The sequence below is a fragment of the Mytilus galloprovincialis genome, chromosome 10 (genome assembly GCF_965363235.1).
Source record: "Mytilus galloprovincialis chromosome 10, xbMytGall1.hap1.1, whole genome shotgun sequence".
NCBI classification, from domain to species: Eukaryota; Metazoa; Mollusca; class Bivalvia; order Mytilida; family Mytilidae; genus Mytilus; species Mytilus galloprovincialis.
The window spans coordinates 67,014,967-67,031,829 of record NC_134847.1 but is presented as its reverse complement, the minus strand read 5'-3'; the positions used below and the strand labels follow the sequence as shown (position 1 = coordinate 67,031,829).

Sequence of the window (16,863 nt, the reverse complement as noted above, 5' to 3'; positions counted from 1 at the left end):
TGAACCTGGTATTCATATGTTTGAAGACTTTCATCGAAGGTCAATCCTTCTGTGATTGTAAGGATGTCAGACATAATGTATTTATAGCGTTGGACGAAGTCGTGGATGGTAAGGATGTCACGACCAGAGATGAGATTGTTTAACTGGGTTTGGTGCTGGGGCTTTCTGCGTTGAACTGGGTTTTCGAGGGCGGGGGACTTTGTCAACGACATGGTCGACATCTTTGGCAACCTCCTTTTCAACACCTTTCATGGCTGCATTGGTGGAGGCGCTCATAGCCTTGTTTCCCAAGGTCTTGGCAGCAGAGGAGGTGAACATGCGACCAGCGATACCGGCGATAATGTCAAACAAACAACCGTATACATGCTTTCGAGCATAGCCTTTCTTGATTCTTAACATTTATTTACAGGATACTACGATGGAGTTGCTTGTATTCCTTGATGCTGATGTGTTCACCTTTCTACATGGCATCGAGAATCGCCACAATCTCGTTGCGCACACCATTGTTTGCACAGATCCAAGCTGGTCAAAGTCGGAGGGTAGAAATACGGTTTGCAGTCCGCTACCATGCTTATCTTCCTTGTAGATGTGCGACACAATCTTGTAACTTTTTATCGTCTTCGGGTTCTCGAGAGGGTTAATTGCCTTGATACATGACACCGGAACTTTTCAGGATAGTCGACAAGGTCTTAAAAGCTTCGGGCTCGAACGATTCTGGTTTCTTTTTCACCATGAGTTCCCGGAGACCAAGGGTTCCTTTGTACCTCACACCATCCACGAAAATATCATCGCCGTGAGAAGTATTAACTGGTAAGCTTCCGATGAAGATACCATCGTTTTCAGATCGCGATCCAAAGATGTGGTCGGCGGAAGGATTGATACTGAGCTGCAAATACTGCTGTGCTCGAGGTCCGAGGATGGTGTCTGTAGGTGGTGCGATGGGTAGTGAGTAGCCAAACTTGGGTGGTGGAAGAGGGAGGGCTGTCACTGCTGCAGGAAGGTCTACGATCGTTTCTGTGATCGGTGAAGCTGCATCTCGCTGAGCCTCAACCACAGGCTTAACAACTTGGAAAGGTCCCGGTTGAGGCCAATCTTCTCAATGCGATGCTGCTTGTTACTGGCTTGAATCTGCTGATTGGTGTCTTGCAACTCCCTGACGAGCGCCTCACACTGTTTAGGGTCTGTAATCTTGATAAACGTCATTTATTTACAGCGTTGACGTGAACACCCTAAGCGTTTGTTTGAACGCCCCTAACCGTTGGTTCGAACGCTTCTAATCGATGAAATGCACATAAAGATATAACACAGCTGATACGGATCCCTTTTCTTCGAAAGATTCAAGTGTCTGAGGCATAGGTCTTTACTTGGTTAGCATCGGTATGTGCACTGGTGGCCTCGAATCCTTTTGGCAGGGCATTGGGGTTGAGGTAAGCGCTCCACCTTATCATAATGGCGACTAGAATTCCATGTGTTTGTGATCCCTCACCTTGTCCTCTACGAGCTCAGCATTACACAGCCAGCACTGTGTCCTCCCGGTGATTTTTCTTGTCCTCTTCCGTCAAGACAATCGACTTCTTAATGTTGTTTTCGGATAAAATGGCTTTGATTTCTTTCTCAAGGCTTTCAACAAAGACCTGCGCCGCATCTTCTACCGGCTTCTGCATGGTACACATTACCGGTGCCTTTGCATACACACTGTCGTCAAAGCACTTGATGTAATAACAAAATCCAGACGACGTGTGCTTCTGGTAGGTGTTGGTATGTGGCTTAGGAAGCAAAATATGGTCCAAAGGAAAATTTCAATCAATTACAGTGATACCTTTCCTGAAACCATAGGCATGTATTTATCAAAAGGTAAAAAACATCATATGCATTTCTGCTCGTTTTTCCATAAATTTGAATTGAAAAGATCGAGCGTCAAATCTTTATTGATAAACACTACAATAAGTTCTGGACCTATGGGCTGTACGGATAGAAAAATTACGGACTGTCAAACAGATAAATGCCCTATAAAACATGCTAAAAACAATCTAAATGTTCATATAAACCCACAATATAGCTAAGAAGGCTATATTATTCTTCAATTATCTAAAAATCAATTTTATTGTACAAAAACTTTCACATTTATAAAATTCACCATGGCCATAATGCGAAACTAAACGTTTAACTGTGTATTGCTACCTTATCGTTTTTAGTTTTAATCTTCTCGGTTTCAACCTTATCAGTAAAGCACTCAAAGTCCGCGTACACCACGAAATGGACTCTCATCAAGTGGGTGTTGTTAACAATATCAGCTGGTATATCCCTTCCTTTGGCAGCTCGATCTTGACTGCCTTGTGGTTGACGCAACACTCTTTGTTGGTCTTCAAGAGTTCCTTGCTATAAAAGTGGTTCAAGCACCTGTAGCACAGGTAAATCTCTCCATCGTGGTCCGAAATCTGGCTCGACACCAGCCGGGACATATTTTGGATCCAGCAGTAGTTCTTTCGCCCGTCGTCACTGTCATGTGTCCAAATACATTAACCGCAAGGGTGAAATTGGCCTTCTCAAATTTGTTAATATCATTAAGACTAACTAGATTGAGCTCTTTCTGCTAGCGGTGGTACTGTGTTACCCTGTCCGTTTGTCTACCTCGTCATGGTGCAAGGCCGAAAGTATGGCCCACTTGAAACACTCCTCGTCGTTATTTTTCACATTGATTACAGCCTTCTTGGCTTTGATTCACGCCCGCAAATCAATGTACTGTTACCCACCCAGCGGTCGGTGTTTGTTAATATTGACTTGAAGTTTTACAATTGTCTTCAATATCCAGCCACTTTTTCATTGTGCAATCTTTTCTCCGATCTTTTCATCCATCTCCTCAAGGGTTTCAACCTAGTCCATGGTTCAGGTGAAAAACTGGTTTCCCGAGTGAAAGTATCCCACGTTTTAATCATCTATCTTACCTGTTGAGTTAATCTTCACAAAGGTACAGTGCAGCACTACATTTATTTTTGCTCCTTTCAATGCCCAATCGTCTATAAGTTCCACCCTTGACATCCGAGAGACCTCAAGGAAAGTCTGCAAATCCATGTCAATAACGGGGGTCATCTTCCAGGTTGTAAATACATCTTTAAAGGTTTTCTTCAGTGGATGTACCTCAATTTTATCCCAAATGGCTTTCTTATCTTCTCGTATCTTTTCCTGTAACTTCTCCAGCGGTCGATCTTTCGACAGCCTGCTAACCCCTATCAATCCATGTTGTTTTACCTGGGTGATAATTTCCTTCCTCGTATAGAGTTGGGACGGCGCTCAAATAATGTTGGTCTTCGTTTCGATCAACTAAACCAACTGATCCTTCCTCATCCGGGAGTACCATCGGAGGTGGTTCATTTTGGCAATACATCTCAGGTCTTTGACGTTTTCAACAACTAATTCCATTTAAGCTAATGGATCCATGTCCTAACAATCCAAAATAAAATCAATTTAGGTCACCCAAAACCACATTCCCCAATTCAATGGTTTTTAGACTTCGATCCTACCGTCCTTATCAAAATATATAAAAGTCGTGGTAATCATACCCGGTTTCTCTGGGTTTTTTCATCCCATAGCTCACAATTTGCTGAGCTCAATCGGTCTCTCTCTTTGCCAAGACGGTGGTCAGCTGCTTGTTTAATCTCTCACATCCCCAAGTGCGGACAGTTGCCCCCTTCCAGCATAGGCTTATAATTTGTGCCTACCTATTAATTAAATGTATTCATAATATAAGAAAGATTGAGAGATTAGGGGGCTCTTACCATTGCCCTGTGCCCTTTGTCCTAAAATTTTGAAAATATTTAGCCGAAAAGTGACAATCTAAGCCCTACGTAGATATCGAAGACGATATTATTCTGGAAAATCCTTCTAATACAAGCTTTAAATAAACTTCATTCTAAAATGTTACCAATAAACTTATTCTAAAAGGTTACAAATTTAACACTGTAATAAGATCATTGAATATTGTTTTTATTGGTATAAATATTGATTTTGTTATCAGTAAGTTAAAAGCAAACTAACTATTACTAGTATATTATATACATATGCACATTCATGGATCTACAATCTGTCGATATCTGTAACTTGGCATTGCACAAGGTCATGTTTTTCTCTGACTGTTTATGACGGCTTTACACTAAATCCATTGAATGTTGGATGTGTACGGATTGATAGTGTAGTCTTAATTGCATGATTTTTTTATTAGTTGTTAGTGGCTTTGAACTAGCTGTCAGATAAAAGAGGGACGAGAGATACCAAAGGGACAGTCAAACGCATAAATCTAAAACAAACTGACAACGCCATGGCTAAAAATGAAAAAGACAAACAGAAAAACAATAGTACACATGACACAACATAGAAAACTAAAGAATAAACAACACGAACCCCACCAAAAACTAGGGGTGATCTCAGGTGCTCCGGAAGGGTAAGCAGATCCTGCTCCACATGCGGCACCCGTCGTGTTGCTTATGTGATTACAAATCCGGTAAAAAGTCTAATTCGGTAGGTCACATTCAGGAAAGGGAAGGGGATTGTAGTTACGACGTAAGGAACATATCCGATATCATTTGTGATACGGTTATTCCATAACGGTCAACAACTCGTGATGGCGTGATAACTGCAAGTACTCTCGGATCTGTTCCTTGTGTCTTTTTGTTGTAGGGATGTATAAGTACCCGGCCACGTCTAGTTGTATTTTGTCAATCTGATGAGTTAAGCCTTTTTCAACTGATTTTTATAGTTCGTTCTTATGTTGTACTGTTATACCACTGTTCCAAGTTAGGTTAGGGGGAGGGTTGGGATCCCGCTAACATGTTTAACCCTGCCACATTATTTATGTATGTGCATGTTCCAAGTCAGGAGCATGTAATTCAGTGGTTGTCGTTTGTTTATGTGTTACATATTTGTTTGTCGTTCATTTTTTTTTTTTTTATATAAATGAGGCCGTTCGTTTTCTCGTTTGAATTGTTTTACATTGTCATATTGGGGCCTTTTATAGCTGACTTTGCGGTATGGACTTTGCTCATTGTTGAAGGCCGTTCTGTGACCTATAGTTGTTAATGTCTGTGTCATTTTGGTATCTTGTGAACAGTTGTCTCATTGGCAATTATACCACATCTTCTTTTTTATATTTATATATACAGAGTCTATGATTTAGTTGAATTTTATGCACATTGAAAGTCCAGGGGGCTTTCACCTTCATTAAAGCAGTCTCAGGTAGGGTTTCACTATATATTTTGAATATCCAACTGGCACTTTTGGCACTCCGTGAACATGGAAGACAGGAAATGTACTCAAATTCCTTTCAGTCATGCTTGTATCTACCTATTAACTAAATATCTGCATGATATTAGAAACATTGAGAGATCAGAGGGCTTTCACCATTGCCCTGTGTCCTTTGTTCTAAAATTTTGACAATATGTAGCTGAGCAGTGACAACCTAAGCCCTCGATAAATATCGAAGACGACATTATTCTAAAAAAAATCCTTCTAATACAATCTTTATATATACAGAGTTTATGATTTGGTTGAATTGTATGCACATTGAAAGTCCAGGGGGCTTTCATCTCAGGTAGGTTTTCACTATATATTTCTTTTTTGGGCACTCCATAAATATTTCTATTTATATTCCTCAATGTTTCTAGAGTTATCGGTTTTTCTTTTTGTTTTAAGAAATATCATATAAAAAGGTACATTTTTGAAGTTTTTTATTTACCAAAACCTTTATTACATAAAGACAAATATGCAAGTTAGAAATTTACGATAGCTTGAAGAGGTCACGAAACGATTTCGTACGTATCATATCAGTCCTCATAACTACGAAAATCATGCTTTTAATGTTATTAAGTAATTTTTTTTAATTATTTTCAACTAAATTTTGGATATCGAATAACGAACCGGCTGCTAACTTCACACACATATCACAATATATGAATATTTTGACCTAGCCATTTCAGAGGAGATAATTCTTCTTTTTTTTATAATAAGAGAATCCAAACGGAAAACTCAGCATTTGTATGCTTAAAAGGGGCATTACTCATGAACGATATAAGTGACATCACCAAATTTTGATTTGATCTGTGTTTTGTGGTGATATGCATTGTGTATAAGTTATAAAATTTGGTGTAGGCAAACTAAAGTAACAGAACGGAAACCAATTTTTGGGACGTATGGACGGGACTGACTTTTTATACGTACGTACTTGACGGACAAAGGTATCACTTAATGACCCCTCCACCAAAACGGTGGAGGCATAAAAATTAACATTTGTCTTTACAAGATTCGTGATTTTTTAAAGTAATTAGTTGGCTTAGAACTTCAAGGAAATGCAAATACTCACAGCTCCGTTCTTTGTGTCTTTATTATATGACTTGGTTATTTTGCTTTGTATCGATCTGATGAATCAAATTCTTTTCAACTGATTTTAATAGTTCGTTTTGTTTCTGTATATCACATTTGGTTTTTGCTTATTGTATTGAACATAAATCAGGCCGTTTCATTTTCTCATTCAGATTGTTATACATTCAATTTTGTCGGAGCCTTTTAATTATTACTTACTTATAGTTGAACGACGTACGGCGACCTAATATGTACGTCATTTGGTCTGTTGTATATGGTAAAATTTGTCTCATTTGAAATCATACCGCATCTACTTATTAAACTATGTGCATTCTTTTCCAAATAAAACTACTTAAAAATGGTATTGAAATGCATAAATATATTATCTTAGAGGTTTCTTTATACATGCGTGTACTATAATAGTGATAAATGTTTGTGTTTGTATCGAATTATGGCTATGTTCGTGTCATTTATAACATTGCATTACCCGACTTCCATTCACTTTATTAAAATGCCCTACATGAATATGATAACTGTTTTAATCTACATCGACAGTTTCAACATCTTTAATTGTTCATGTTTCTCTATAACCGATATAATATCAAAACGCTGTTTTTTCACTGCAATGTCACGTGGTGTTTTGTTACTTATACTACATAGTCTTGTGTCAGCGCCATATTTCAGCAATAAATGGATCAAATCTCCATGGCCGTTCTCGCAAGCACAGTGAAGCGGAGTGTAAAGCGCTTTTGACTGAATGTTAACGTCTGCTTTGGCAGATAAAAGAGCACGTGCAACATGCAGGTATCCATCGTAGCATACTCTGTGCATACATGCAACACCAAAGTGATCTTTCATGTTCACAAAAGCTCCTTTTTTAATAAGAATAGTTACAATATGATGAAGGCCTTTCTTTGTAGCGCAAAATAATGGTGTCCAACCTTGAGTTGTATACTGATTTATATTGGCGCCATATTGTATTAAAAGATTAACTATTTCAATGTTATTTTTTCCGCATGCAAGATGCAAAGGCGACCAATTTGTGTTTGATGTCAAACGAAGAGTTTTCTCTCGTTTGATTAGCATTCTTATTATATCATTTCCATTGCCATCAAAAACAACATTTGGCCAGCCAGCAGTGGTGACAACATTGGATTTAGCACCCTTTTGTAAGAGAATAGTTACTAAATCAAGGTCCATGTTCCAACAGGCGTAATGCAAGACAGTACCAAAGTCAGCATGTTCTTTATTAACATCAGCTCCGCGAGAAAGAAGTAAACGTGTAATATCCATATTTTTCGTAACACATGAGATTAACAAAGGCGTAAAACCGCTGTTATCAGTTGCATTTGTGTTAACCTTGTGATTTAAAACCATATGCATACAATCAATAGATTCACTGTAGCACGCACCATGTAAAACATCATTTGTAGGGTCTTGTTCATCTAAAAAGAATTTGATGAGAATTTTGTTGCCTGTTCTAGCTGCCCAATATTGTACTGACAATCCTTTATCATCAATGCACCTGGTGAACTTTAAATACTTTGATCTAGTTATTGATGAAAGATGTGTACACCAAAATGAAGTGAATCCAATATTATGTAAGGATTGGCTTTGAAATGTAGTGTCCAAATTACCACTAAGAACATCATCAGTTAGTCTTTTCGCAAGCGTTTGAAAGTATGGTTCCCTTACTACAACCATAGTTTCATCATGCCGGACGCCATCGGCCTTGCATGTGGGATAAACAGCAACTCTTTGCTGGATAAAACAGGGAGTTGCATTTTTCAGCACGAATTCAATGTCTTCACCTGCCAAAACAACACCAATCGTTTCAGAAATTGACTCATGTACGAATCTATATTGACCATTGTCATAAACGACATAAATTCCTAGCATATGTTCAATGCCATTTCTAAAATCTTCTATTCGTGTTACTTTTGGTAACTTTCTTATTTGTTTAATGCTTTCGGTAGCTTCATGTATCCTAGTATTGTTTGTTTTATTGCAACAAAGGTATTTTATCCATGGAAGAAATGATGAAATTGCCTTAGACTTCTCATAATAATCACTATGCATTAGATGACAGTTCAAACATCCGTCAAAAAGCATTAACAAAACAAGACCTGCGAAAGCAATGTTGTTTGTCTTTGAAAGAATACTTATTTCGTCTTTCAGTTGATTGATTGGATTTTCAAAAAATGCAGCACCTTGATTCCGAAATTGCTGATCTGAAGCAAACAATCGGCATGATATCGGAAATCGTGGTGTGGAAGTCGTTGATATTAAGGACTCGATATTTATATCAATTTCATTATTTAAATGACTCTTCAAAATCTTGACTCTTTCACTTGGAGTCAAACATCGGCATGGGTCATTGATATCAACAGAAGGTCCAAACAAAACAAGTTTTGTAATAAGGTCTAGGGAGTCCCGATAAATTGAGCGTCGAGTAGTTGCTATAATATACGTATGCGTTTTGTCGATACAGCCGCGTAACAGATCTTGCAATTTTAGCCAGGCTTCAACTTTCTCTGGGACCAATTGCGATTTTCCAAAGCAGTCATCAACGAAAAATATCTGTTTAGATGTTGGGGTCCATTTTGATTGCCATTCATGGGGTGAATCTACTAAATGAAACTGGAAGCCTTCGATTAACGATTTGAGGATAATGTGCCATGCACTGAAGGTTTTTCCTTCTCCTGGATCTCCAACGATTAATACAGATCCGTTACGTATTAGTTGGTTATCAATATCCAGAAAAGCACGTGTTTCAACAAAACAACGGTCCTCCTTGGCCCTGAACTCAATGATCAGTTTGAGTTGATCTGAAAAGAGAAAACATTTTTTCTAGGGATATTGAATTAGATTTTTCCAAACTGTATAACAAGGAAAAGGCTCTATAGTAGTACTTGATTATTTAAAACAAAACATAAAGGATGCATGCGTATTCACAATAGAGGTGTGTGTGTTACAGAAGGTAATACGTGACGAACATGTTTACATTCGTAGAGAAAAATTAATAAGGAATCAATGGATGCATTAATTTTCTACTTAAAATGAATTTACTGATATTTTGAGACATAAAATGCTGCTCAAAGTTTCAGTCGACAATTTCCATGAGCGCTCTGGTGTACCTCGATTCAACAAGTCATCAATTTAAAAGAACCGTAAGACGTAAGAGCCATCTCGGACTGATATTGCTTTATCAGTGACAACAAGCGTGTTTCTTATGTTTAATCTGCGGCGTAAGATTATTATGTGTAATAAAGCAATATACATAATAACGAATTAGAGGACATGTCTTTAGTCTTACATTAGGTAATTTACATATTCATAATCAATTGGTACATTTAAATTTTCTCACCTTACTACAAGAACAAGTATTAAAATTTAAACAGCGGTTTGTTGATAGGAAACTAGCAAGGTATGATATAAAGACTTCAGCAACGTCAACCCTATAATCAATGTTCTACGGAAAGTTATGAAATCATCCCTTGAATTTTTTACGGACACCATCACAAGTTGGTTGGTCATTATTGAATATCTATTACACAGATGACGACGGATACATGTACGTTCTAATTATCCTTTTTTCTACGACTGTGACCTACCGAATTAGACTTATCACCGGCTTTGTACTTTCATCACCAACAAGACGGGTGTAACATGTTGAGCAGAATCTGCTTATTCTTATGGGGAACCTGTGATCACCCCGGTTAATTGTGTTGTTTCTGTTGCTCAGTCGTTTGTTTTTTTATCTTGCGTTGTGTGTTTTGTGGTTTTTCGTTTCGTCGTTGTTTGTTTTTTTTTTGCAATGACATTGTGAATTTGTATTCGAGGTATGAGTTTGAATATCCCTTTGTAATATTTCATCTCTCTTTTTGCACTTTCCGCCTGAATAATGACACCCGTTTCTATACCCTTACCGGAAACAAGACTAATGTTATAGTAGAAACATTCTCTTTCAGTTTAATCTGGATACTAACTTTTTTACAAAGAAACCGCCTTGAAAATGTTTATTATTGGGACAACAGTTAATCATAATACCATAACTGTATCTAATTTTATATTTTACTGCCATGTTGGTTTTATACCTGACGTAGAAGGTCATTTACCTGTATATTTGATTTACCTTTAATAAGTAACGTAATACAATAAAGATTATATACAAGTATGAATTCACAAAATTTGCTGACCACCTTTATCCTCATTATAGAACTGAGACAAATTCAAGTATCAACAGCTTAACAGGCATACATAAACATTTCACAAACAAAAGGAACCATTATAATTTGCCCTGGACTTATTATTGGCAAAACAAATTGTTTATTTATATATATATATATGTTCCAGACCATATGAGTATTTGGACCGTACGCGTACGGTCCGGACCGTATACGTATACTCGTACGGTCCGACCATACGCGTACGGTCCAGCTGATCATACATGTTTTTGGATCATATGGGTTAGATTTAAACAAACATTTATCAAAATCTTTATTTTTAGTTATACAAATTGTTATTATTACAAAATAGATGGATAAAGAGAATAAGCGAACAATTGAAATTAAATATTTCTTTTATTGTATATCCGTGAATTCTATTTTGTTACTCTGGCCGAAGGTGACACTTGCTTCTAATAAGAACGTCGTATTTTTTACATTTACATGTTTTGTTAATGCATGTTCCTTTGCGTATGCATTTCTTTTGTAAAGTTCATAAATATTCTAAACAATTATCCTCCCACATTGTGTTTACTTCCGATAACTTCAATTTCAGTGAGCATAAATTACTGAGCTGCAATTAATGAATTACTGGCCTGCAAAATACAGGAGATTAACAGATTAAATAAGCGTGATCTTTTTAAATAGTTAAAATATTAAGTTTTTATGTCAAATGCTGTTGAACTTTTTATATTAATTGGAGATATAAGTTATGTTGATCTGTTATATACATTTGTATCTAATAAACTCGATCAACTTCTTAATATCAGTCAGACCGTACGCATACGGTCCAAATACTCATACGGTCTGGAACATATATATTGCCTTCCATATACCGTTTCGATCCCTAACATCACTGAAGAGACATTTATTGTCGAAATCCGGATCTGGTGTACCAAAAAAATATTGACACCTTATGTTTGTGGCATAACATCGTGGCCACAATTTGATTGTTTTCTTTTTAGTATTAAATTTATATTAAGATCCATTTTGTTACATCTTGTGATCAATTTTATTTGGCAATCACCAATGGCAGTCAGCAGGGTTAAAGAACATCAGTTGTTCGACCTGTTAGTCAAATGCGTTTTGTTTAAATTTACTTTTTCACTTTTTTGGTCTTTTGGAAAATGTTGTTAGTGCTGTATTTAGACCCTTCTACAACGAAATTTGTTTTACATGCACACGTATAAAAATTGCGGTTTTTATCCAACGCAATCATAGGTTTGAATGTAGTTTTCAATTTAGACTCGTTTATATATATATATATATATATATATATATATATATATATATATATATATATATATATATATATATCCCGGCGAGGGAAGAACAAAATATTTGCGAAAGCAAATTTACAGATCTAACAATGTTGGGTTGATGTTTAGACGAGTTGTATATATATAATGTACACAGCCATGTATCACCATCACTGCTGGTGGTCCGATAGATAAATCTGTTGTAGAGTTGTCACTGGCTCAGACGTACTTATAAATATAATTATTTTCTGTGACTACCTTTAAGTTACATTAATTTGTAGGATCCTTTACTATAGATAATTTAGCTGATCTGTAAAAATAACATCTCCATGCCTTATATATCATGTACTGTAGTACGACGTTAGATTAAAACTGACGTGGAAAGGTAACACCCGGCCACCGAAAGCTTCATTTTTAGGAAGCCCAGGTGGTCGTGTGGTCTAGCGGGACGGTTACAGTGCAGGCACTTTGGTGTCAAGATATCTCAGTAGCTTGGTTTCGAATCCCGGCGAGGGAAGAACAAAAAATTTGCGAATGCAAATTTACAGATCTAACATTGTTGGGTTGATGTTTAGACGAGTTGTATATACATAATGTACACAGCCATGTATCACCATCACTGCTGGTGATCCGATGGATAAATCTGTTGTGGAGTTGTCACTGGTTCAGACGTACTTATAAATATATATATATATATTATATACTATTAAACGAGAAGACCTCATTTTGTGTGTCGCTTCTCTTCCTTCCACGATAAATAAATCATCATGCCTCTGTGTTCTATACGTAACATACGTAGTCGCATTTGTCATCCATTCTTACGACTATTTAGATTGAGTTATTTTTGGAGAAAAACGACAAAAACGGAGTCCGGATATTGATTCCGTCATCAGCCTAACTTTTAGTCGTCGACAAGACTTTCGGTTTGAAACATGCACAAGTACAACCAATCGTATGATAGATAACAAAAATGAAAAATAAATAAGCCAATCAGAGCGTTCTCCATATCATAGTGTTTAGATCGCAAGAACCACAACTATTATACCTCCTTAGAGAGGACAATTATTTTTCGCGTTTATCTACATGTAAACTACGAGTATTATTCTTTAATATACAGAGACTCTCTGTATTCTTTGAAATGTTTACTATTTAAGGGGTCATACCAGTTGCATATATATTAAAATAAGTAGAACATGTGGAAACAAGAATGTATCCAAAATACAGGGATGCCACATCGGCACTATATATTACCAAGTTTCGAGTTGATTGGACTTCAACTTAATCAAAAACTACCTCGACCAAAAACTTTAACCTGAAGCGGGACAGACGGACGAACGAACAAACGAACGAACGCACTGATGCACAGACTAGAGAACATAATGCCCATAAAGCATAAAAATTTATTGTTGAAAGTCAAAGTAGTGATTTGTCAAAAATGAAAGTAGGTAGAGGTTAGAGGAAGGCAGGACCTTTTTTGGGACGTCGGGATCGTGTTTTTAAGCTCGGGATTTGGGGATTGAACCTTATGGGATCTGGGAATATATTTTTCGATTGCGGGATCTCTGGATATGAATCTCTCTTAATTCCGCATCTCGGAATTTCATGTTTTCAAGCCCGGGATTTCGGGATCAGGACCCCTCCTACCACCCCTTAGTTGGTCTTAGTCATTTATACAAGATTCATATTCTACCATTGACATGTTAATAAGGGTCTCAAAAGAAAAAACACTGATGGACTGTCCTAGAAGCATATTTCATTAGACTAATAATGGTCTATATATAAGCAGTTACATTTATTTCATATTTGAAAGCGGCGCAAATTTTTAATTTAATTTGACTTTTACCAAAAGATGCATTGTAACAAAGGAAAAGAATAGTTATGGTCTGAGGCCAGAAACACGAAAAATAATTGAATTTAACAGAAAGGAAACAAATATCGGACTTTGGAAAAAGAGAGAGGGCTTTTGATACCTTTTATGAAACTCTCCATACGTAATATCTTTTACAAAAAATCATCCTACAACAGTTCACAAGCTGAATATGCCCGCGATTTCGCGGGTGTGTTCTAGTATATATTTAAATGGCTTAATTGTTATTTCAAAACCAATATTATTTGTTCCATCTTTCTACAGGGCATATTTTTTTGTTTTGTTCTTATTTGCCTTTTCGTATTTCTTGGGAATAACTACAACTACAACAGGTATTTCGAAATGATGAAAAATGTTTAACATGTATCAAGGACGTATTTCTAACAAATATACGTCCTTGCATGTAAGAACTGATATAGACAAGCTTCCTTGTTCGAGTCTACAAAAATATATGACCTATTATGTAACCTCTCAATTGATATGTAAAACAGGAGCTTCCTTGTACCCTTAAACATATACTGAGCATATATAAATCTGCAATACTTACATGACAATATGGATTGGGTTTAATGACTAGAGAATAATACGTAATAGACCAGTTAATTTTTTAAACTTCAGGATAACATTCAATTTGCCTTGTATAAATCGCTCAGTAGCCAAAAATTTATCGAATGAACTTTTTATATCCCACAATAATAACTTTCAGTACACAATAATGTATCAACAGTTAGACAAACAAATAAACTATCTTACCTCCTATACATTTCTAGGAACATGATTGAGTAAAAGCAATCGCGTGGAAACCGTGTAAATTTCAGGTTAGTAGGCGTTTTATAAAATTTGTTATGTTTAAACAATGAATTAGATAGTAATCTTATGAAAACACATTTATTGGGCCGGCTTGTTATAATAACATGCGGTAATAGAGTCCCGTTTAAAGAAAACAAATAATAGAAAAACTACCTTGCTCATCAGGCTTGGCCATAGATGTCACAATGTTCAGGATGCTTGCAACTGATTCTAGAAAGAAAACATAACTTATATTAACATCTATATTCACTCGTTATGTTCTTATACAAAACAAATGATGCATATATCTATCCTGAAAATATTTTCTATAGATATGTCTTAAGCATCGTATTATAGATATATATATATAGATTGCAGTTGCGTTTAAACTGCGAGTTACCATTTTCTACATAAGAAATTGCCTGTACCAAGTCAGGAAAACGACAGTTATTATCCACTCGTTTGATGTGTTTGAGCTTTTGAATTTGCCATTTCAGTTTTGTTTTTAAATTTCCTAGGAGTTAGGTATTTTTACTTTTTCATTTCTACGTGGCTTTAAGTTTCATATTGAAAAATACGATTGATAATTCACAAAAAGTTGTAAACAATCTGAAATGTATTACCTTCTACAGCGTCTAGTCGTTTCGAACCTTCCGACACCCAATCCGAAAATCTCCTCATATAGTCTTCATCACTGTTGGGGTCCAATGACACATACCTCAGGCGATATATTATTTGTTCATACCTCTGTCCACCAAGAGAAATCAATGCTTTAGATAACACTAGCCAATTTTCCTCAAATATATATTCCTGTAAGCATGCACGTAGAACGTGACCGTATATATCATTTCTGATTTGTCTTATTTTCTCGATGTTTGCACTAATACTGTTATCTGAGGGATCTACTTTATTTCCCCAGCCGTTCATCGGTGGTTCCATATTACATGTTTCCCGAAGTAAAGTATAGAGTAAAGAAATGTCAAAATCGTTAGACAACGGTTTACCATTGTCAGGGTATAGTTTCTTCTTTTGGTATTCACGTAGATTTGGTTTTTTCTTCAGTTTAGCTTCGTGCTTGGACAAGAAAATGAATAGATCTGCTGGAGGAGCAAAGTTGTCAAATACGTATCGAAATACATCTGTTCCTACATCTAACAAAAGACGACACAGTCTAGCATAGTTCGAGGATTCTTTTGTCGTAGAATATATATTATCACTCATGTTAGCCCCCTGCAACAAGGTACACAATGCCAAAATAATCTAAAGTTCTATTTACAATGATTTTATGTTTTATTACTTTTACCTGTGGATAGTAAAATTGTTTTCGATTACATTTATAATTTATAATGTTGAATTCCAAACATGTAAGTATATTTAGGTAAGGTTATCAAACTTCCGCTTAAAAGATCATACACATACTAAATTATGAGCGTCGGTACATGTACTGTTGCTAGGAAGTGCTTGTTAATAATTCAAAAATAGTTTTGATGGCAAATTGGTAAAATGTGTACTATTAGAGCAGTTAATTAAAGCTAGGTGATTATTCAAAATGAGGTTTCTCTATATGATGTAACTGTACCTTATTATTCAAAATATGTTTCCAGTAAATAGAAACAATCATCTATTTTTTCATATTGAGTTGTGTCTCCTTCAGTTGATTTTTTATAGTTTGTTCTAATGTTGTGGTTAGTGGAAGTTTGAGCGTTCGCTAACATGTTTAACCCAGCCTCATTCTGTATGTGCCTGTAGTTAAGTATAGTTGTCATTGGTTCATGTCTGTCATAAAAGCTTTTGGTATATTGTTTTGTGATATAAAATAAGCCGTTAGTTTTCTCAATTGGATTGTTTTATATGTGCTATGTCAGGGCCTTTTATTGCCGACTATATGGTATGAGGTTTTCTAATTGCCTACATCCACTTCATTGGTGGATAGTTTTGTCTAATTGACTATTATACCATATCTCCTTAATTATATCAAGAGTTGTTAACGAAATTTATAAAGTGTTACTAAGACCATTCACTAGCACAGGGTCGATATTGATACTGGTGGACTGTGTGTTCCTAAGGCTGTCATCTTAGTAGTTCGTACTTCAGTACTGACATAATCTATAACATATTTTATTTACTGAATGATTCTGTTGCTAAAATAAATTACTCAAGAAAGTTCCCACTCTTTCATGCAAAGTTGACCTTAGCTAAATTTTGCTCATCGATTTTATAAATTCCTTTTGATAATACATGTATATCCCATCATGTTTCTGCATATTTATACATCATTGTGTTCAAAGTGTTAACGTTGTTATGTTCATCTACTAACACTGGGTCAATACCTCTGCTGGTGGACTTTAAGTTCCAAAGGTGATAATAAGCT

At 36.1% G+C, this 16,863-nt stretch overlaps 1 protein-coding gene across 1 annotated transcript; it reads right to left on the bottom strand.

Moving 5' to 3' along the window:
* Positions 1–6,834: 6,834 nt before the first annotated feature.
* On the bottom strand, positions 6,835–15,807 carry LOC143048178 (uncharacterized). Its single transcript, XM_076221702.1, has 3 exons — positions 15,116–15,807; positions 14,667–14,723; positions 6,835–9,179 (listed from the first exon to the last, which is right to left on the bottom strand). Exons 1-3 carry the CDS (start codon positions 15,711–15,713, stop codon positions 6,895–6,897), a joined length of 2,940 nt encoding a protein of 979 aa, XP_076077817.1. The 5' UTR covers positions 15,714–15,807; the 3' UTR covers positions 6,835–6,894.
* Positions 15,808–16,863: the final 1,056 nt, after the last annotated feature.

Bases quoted from the DNA above. Each gene is read 5' to 3' on its own strand.
- LOC143048178 (XM_076221702.1), bottom strand. From the start codon at position 15,713: ATGAGTGATAATATATATTCTACGACAAAAGAATCCTCGAACTATGCT. The intron at 14,724-15,115 runs GTAATACATTTC...TTTTCTTTCTAG, and splicing joins ACGACTAGACGCTGTAGAAG to AATCAGTTGCAAGCATCCTG. The intron at 9,180-14,666 runs GTAGTTTTTCTA...TTCTCTTTTCAG, and splicing joins GGCCAAGCCTGATGAGCAAG to ATCAACTCAAACTGATCATT.